This window comes from Podarcis raffonei, chromosome 16 (genome assembly GCF_027172205.1).
Source record: "Podarcis raffonei isolate rPodRaf1 chromosome 16, rPodRaf1.pri, whole genome shotgun sequence".
NCBI classification, from domain to species: Eukaryota; Metazoa; Chordata; class Lepidosauria; order Squamata; family Lacertidae; genus Podarcis; species Podarcis raffonei.
Genome location: NC_070617.1, coordinates 25,425,071 through 25,431,070, shown reverse-complemented (window position 1 = coordinate 25,431,070; position 6,000 = coordinate 25,425,071). Strand labels below are relative to the sequence as shown.

General features: G+C 51.7%; 1 protein-coding gene across 1 annotated transcript in view; it reads left to right on the top strand.

The window, feature by feature from the left end:
• The first annotated feature begins 4,769 nt into the window (after positions 1-4,769).
• Positions 4,770-6,000, top strand: part of RTN4R (reticulon 4 receptor) — a 108,956-nt gene continuing 107,725 nt past the window's right edge. Inside the window, exon 1 of the mRNA XM_053368884.1 lies at positions 4,770-5,752. Within this exon, the coding sequence (XP_053224859.1) occupies positions 5,731-5,752 (22 nt within the window). The 5' untranslated portion in view covers positions 4,770-5,730. The remainder of the gene's footprint in view (positions 5,753-6,000) is intronic.

The window sequence follows — 6,000 nt, the reverse complement described above, 5'->3', positions numbered from 1 at the left end:
CAGTTTGGCTAGCTTGTCCATCTTCCAAAAGAGAAACGGAACCCTCCCTCTTGCCATGTCGACAGGAACAGCTTGTGCATCTGCTGGAGGAAGCTAATGGCAAAGCGTTGTCATCAAACACAATCTTATCTGGATCCAAATAAGAGGTGGTGCTGGGTTGAGCGCCGGATGTGCCATCACACTGCAGACATGAGATACAGCACACAAAGGGCTCCAGCTGGTGATGGCGGGCTCTGGAAGCCCAGTTCAATGCCTGAGCTGGTGGTTTTTTTTCCAGGACAACAAGGTCCTGAGCTGGTGGTGTTTTTTCCAGGTCAAGAGAGATGACATCCCCCACATGCCAGGAAAGGAGAGCTAGCTTCAAATCACTGGATGCAGGTGGCTGTTTAACATGTCTCTTCCGTCCAAAAGGAGGAAATTTGTCATCAGAAAAGAGGGCAAGAGAGGGCACTCATCGGAAAAGAGGCAGGTGGCAGCAGTAGTGAAGCAGAGGAGCAGCAGCAGTTGGCAGGTATGGCAGTGGGGGGAGGCTCATTTAGGGGGATTTTGAGGGTGTCTGGGCCAGAAGGTTCCTCTCATGTTCTTGCCACCAACAGCCAGCTTAAATAAAGGTCTCTTTCCTACTTTCAAGTAAGCACCTCCCTCTCGATGTGTTGGGTAGGAGCAAAGTCACAACCTTCCTTTCTGTTCCTCTCTCTGAGACCTTTCTCCATCACAGTGCTACCCAAAGAGAGCAGCTACGTAGCCTTCAATCAAGACTCTTGATTCTAAGCAGAAGGCTGTGCCATACTATAATTAAGAATTAGGGAGGGATGAGCCTATAATTACAGCACCAAAGCTCATCAGAATCAGATAGAAGTTTGCTCTCTTTCAAACTGAAAAAGAGCTCTGTGGAATTGGTTGTGTGGTGATCTGCCATCCATCAGTCTGTCATTCTCAGGCTGCACCAACCTGATGTTATCTGAGACCTTCCAGGCTCCACAGCCTGGGTCAACACAAAAGACTGGAGTTGCTTCCTGGTCCCCAATCCTCACGGAAGCGACTCAGAAATGAAATGAAATGAACGAAGCCACACCACCCCTCACAACATTTCAGCATTTAAAAGTTTGGCATGGGGTTATTAACGTCAAAATTTTGTTCCCAGTACCATTTCTGTTTGCATGATCAATCAAATAAGTTTTGATCTGGATATATTAAATATTTGATGGCATGGAGATGGTCAAAAATGCACACCAGGATAATCAGGGAATTGATTTAAATGGAGGAGGAGGTGAATGTACTTGATATCAAAATGTGCATCCGTACATGGAACAACCTGTGTATGAATTTTTAGGGAAGCTTCTTTCCCTTCTAAAATGGATAACATATGAAGCGTCCTGCAGGATCAGGCCAGTGGTCCATCTGGTCCAGCATCCTGAGATCTCACAGTGGCCAGTCAAATGGCTCTTCTGGGAAACACAGAAGTGGTGCATGAGCACCAGCCATCTCTCCTCCTGTGGCTTCTAGCAATTGGGATTCAGGAGCCTTGCTGCCTCTGGCCATGGAGGCAGAGCACAGCCATCAGGGCTAGTAGCCATTTATAGCCTTTTCCTCCATGAAAATTCTGCTCAGTTGATATTTAGCATCGTTCAGGTGGAACAGAATCCGCACGCGGTGAAGGATGATTGCTGGAGATGTCCGTTCCCTTAGAGCAAATATATATATCACATATTTCGGTCATGTTCTCAACTCACAAGCAACAGTGTTTCTGTTGTAAATGAAATCAAAAGCATTTCAGGGCATACACAGCCGCTAGATCCAAGAGTCCTTTTATTTCACGATGTCAGACGTATGGCTTTGCTTGAAGACTGAGAAACAATGGTTCGTTTATTGATTGTGGCTTGTATGGTTTGGAGTTTTAGATGGGAAAAAGATTAATCTTCCCTCCATCGATGAGTAGCTTCTGAGAGTTTGGGACACACTGCTTACGCGACCAATTTCTTTTGGTAACGTAGCATGAGTTGGGGAAGAAAGACAATCAGTTCATTGAAAATTTGAGCTTTTTAATGGTGTATTAGTTTAGTGGAGAATAATGAGCTTTATGCTCTAAGTTTATCTCCCACTTGGACCTTCAGTGAAGCTGAAGGCTGGAAGATTCAGGACAGATTAAAGGAAAGACTTCTACAAAATATATTATTATTTATTATACAGGGCATAGAAATAGCTATGGAAATTGCCTCTGCAGGAGGCAGTAATAGCCACCAACCTAGATGGATTTAGAAGATGATTAGACAAATTCCTGGAGGGCTATTGCTGACTACTATCCAAGATGTCAAGCCTCTCCCTCCACAGTTGAAAATGACAGGAAGAGTGCTCTTGTGCTTGGATCCTGCTTCTGGATTTCCTGTAGGGATCTGGGTGGCCATTATGAGAACAGGATGCTGAATTAGATGGTCACTGGCCTGATCCAGCATGCTCTTCTGATGTTCAGTGGGGAGGGGGGGGGCTGCCCTTGGGGCTGACCAGATGCTGCAGCTGGGACAGAAAATGGCCAACACATATGGAGCCGCTAAAGCAATTGCCTTGGTTGCCAAATAGCTACCAGGTAAAGTTCAAGGTGTTGTGTTTGCTGTACAAAGCCCAATACCGTTCAGGATACCTAAATTTCACCCTATCCCTTATATGCCCAATTGAATACTGTATTCTGCAGGAGACAGTATCCCGCAGAGATCATCCTCTCAGGAAGTCTGCTCTGTATGATGTTGGAATCAGTTTTTTAGTGAGGTGGTAACTGCTTTCTGAAACATCCTCCCACTGCATATTGGGGGGTGGGGGTGGGCATTCCTTCTATTGGCATTTCAGCAACTGCTCAAGACGTTCCTCTTTCAACAAGCCTTCTGAAATATTCATCCCAGCTGGCATCTGCCTTGGATTTGAATGCATGTTATGTTTGTGCTGTTGTTGTGGGTTGGGTGTGTGTGTGTCAGTCTTCCAGTTCTTTGGATACCCAGTGAGCTTGAGAATCAAGAGGAGCTTGCTGAAATAGACAAGGTTCCTTGTAACGCAGGGACCTTAGCTGATGAGGACTAAGATGTCCTCATCAGCATCCCCAAAGAAGCAGCCAGGTTACAAGAGCTGCAGCTACGTAATGGTGCCCTTTGGGCTAATAGGTGAGCCTCCCACCACCCCAGTCGTCTAGCTCTCTTGGAGAACAATAGCCATCAGTGTGTGTGTGAACTGAGCTGAGCTGAGCTGGAATCGGGCTGGAAGCTGGAGACACAGAGCCATGTTTGCTCCGTGATGAATGGAGAAGCAAGATCTGTTGGGGTGTTGATGCTGTGATTCAAGCCACCTCACCCAGGCTTCCCTACCGGCAGCAGGAGGCTTCAAAGTCCCCACCTTCTTATTTGCAGGTCTTGGCAGTCAGTGGCATGGGGGCATCAGTCTTGAGAGTGGCTTGCATGGAAAGGAGCCTTTGGGCTGGGCAGCATGCCAAAGCATCTGAAAGGGGGTGGGTGTCATGGGGGTTTGTGTGACCCAAAGTTTACCCTGTGGGGCAGGAGTATGCAGGCTTCAGGAGGTGACCCTATGCACACTGATGTCTTATAATGGATTGACTGCATTTATAGCGAACCTTTTCCTCAAAGGAGACAGGGACCCTGCTGCAAAAATAATCACAGGGCTTTGACTTCCCATGACTCTGCACCACTACAGTGCTGCTTCTTAGTTGCCTACAGTCTTGGGGGAGTGGAAGAACTGCCCATCAACCTCCTCCTCCTCCTCAGTCTCAGTGTGGCCCTCGTAGAACTCAGCAGCGGGGAGGATGGGGACAAAATTAGAAATAGCTGCCCCCACCTGTTATTGACACTGGCCCCACCTTTGTTTGTCCCGTCTCTTATGCTCTCTGGCTCCCCCTAATGTTGGGCTCCTTGTCTTCTGCCCTACCACAACCAATGGGCACCAGCCACCATCGTATCAGAGGAAGGTCCCCTTTGAAGTCGGGACTTTTTGCCTCAAGCTCCTGTATTCCCAAGAGGTGAATTAGAGCAGGTAAAAAAAAAACTCGCTGTGTAGTCTTTCAAATCAGTGTGGTGCGATAAGAGGACATTAAAACACAGAGACTTAAGAGCGAAAGTCCCTGTCCCCTTTCAGAGCAGATTAATCTAGATTAACTCCCATTTCAAGCTGCTGGTTTTGTTGTCCCAACAAATCACTAATATGGATTAGAGCTTGCATACCAAGCATAAGGCACGCGAGGGGGGACTGTGTATGTGTTTGTGTGTCTGAGGACACAACCAATTTCCTTCTGTTTACCCCACCCCCTTCTCAAAATGGGTCTCACGCGTGTCAAACGCTGAGGGGGGTGATGAGGGATGAGTCACCCTGTCCCAGAAGTGTGAGGAACCGATATTCGAGAGATTCAGACATCCAGGGTAGGAAGCATTGGGAAATGCGGGTGCGTGAGTGTCCTCGGGTGGGCGTGGAGTGTGCTCGATGCCTCCCAGGACGGAGTCTCGCTTCATAGGCAAGAATGAGATGTCTATTCTCTGAAGCAGAAGGGAGAGATGCTCCCGCACTCCGACGCGCCCCCGCCCCCCTGCACAGTCAGTCCGGATTCTCTCCTCGGCGTCCTATAGGTGGCACCGTCCCTCCAGGAATGAGCTGCCAGCCTCGTCGCCTAGGCCAGCGTGCTGCCGCGGACAGACCCGGGCCGGGAGAAACATCGCTGCTGCAGTCTTCTCTTCTGTCAAACCACTCCCCCCGCGCGCACCTCCCATCAGTTCCGAACCCTTTTCCAGCCCGAACGGGGCCCTGCCATAGTCCTGAAGGGTCTTCCTCGCACTCTCCTATCTTCAAACACGCCTCCGAACAAGTCCGAAGTGATTTCTCTTTGGAGAGAGGCTCCCGGGACCCATACATCTCGCGCGTGTATTGTGGGTGGGTGGGGGCCAGGTGCCGCTATCCCCCTCGTCTCCCCGCAGGCAAGCCCCTGGTGGTGGTGGAGTGCGACGTCTAGCCACAGCCAAGCCCGCTCCGGCCAAGCGCTCCCCGTTTTTCTGCAGGACTCCCTAACGCGCTCCGCGTGCGCCCCCCTCGCCGGAGCGCGCGGCGGCGGCGGCGGCCCCTCCCTCCTCCCTCTCCCTCTACCTCCTCCAGCCAGTAAATCCGATCTAGGCCGATTCCTCTCACGTCAAACCACATGATCCCATAAAACATTCATCACCTTTCAGTCCCCCCGCCGGAGCAGCCGAAACCAGCCTCGCCAGCGCCGCCGTCCCTCCTTCTCCGAGCCCCGGATCGCGCGCCCTTTCCCAGCTGGGAAAGCCTCGCCATACAAAAAAACAACTACCCGCTCCTCCCCACCCTGACGCCGGGAGGGCAAGACCAGCAGAAGCGGAGCCGAGGCAAAGCAGGGCGGACGCGCTCGGTGGAACCAGCGCCTGCCTCTTTTTTCCTGCGTCGCAGCCGCCGGCGCGTTGGTGTGAGCCACAGCGCGCGGGGCGTCTCCTCCCTCAGTCCCTTCTGCCTGGATGCTGGCTCCTCCGGCCGCAGGAGCGCTCCGCCTCGCTAGCCCGATGAGCCAGGCGGGCATCGGGCTTGTCGCCGGTAAAGGCAGCAGCAGCATCCCCGTCGTCGTGCCCGCGCCCGGGTGGAAGTTTGCATGAGGCTCCGCTGCGTTTCTTTTGGGAAGGATTTGCCGCTGCGTCCCCCCCGTTGCCCTCCGAGCCGTGCCTTTCCCGAGCCCCTAAAATGAAGAGGGCGATCGCTGAAGGTAAGTGACGGCACGGAGGAAGAGACACAAAGCGAAAAAAATTATTTTTAGGTGGGGACACATACAAATATAGGCTGGAGAGGGGAGATGAAAGAGTGTGGCCGTCGGGGTTTCCTTTGCGCGCGGCGCGGGGAGAAGTTCCGAGGAGGCAACTTTGTCTGTCGCGGTCCGTGGAAGCTCTGGGAAGGAGGGGGGACGGCGGGGGCCAACTTCGAGGGAGGGGGGAGCCGTCTAACTTAAGGCGAGGG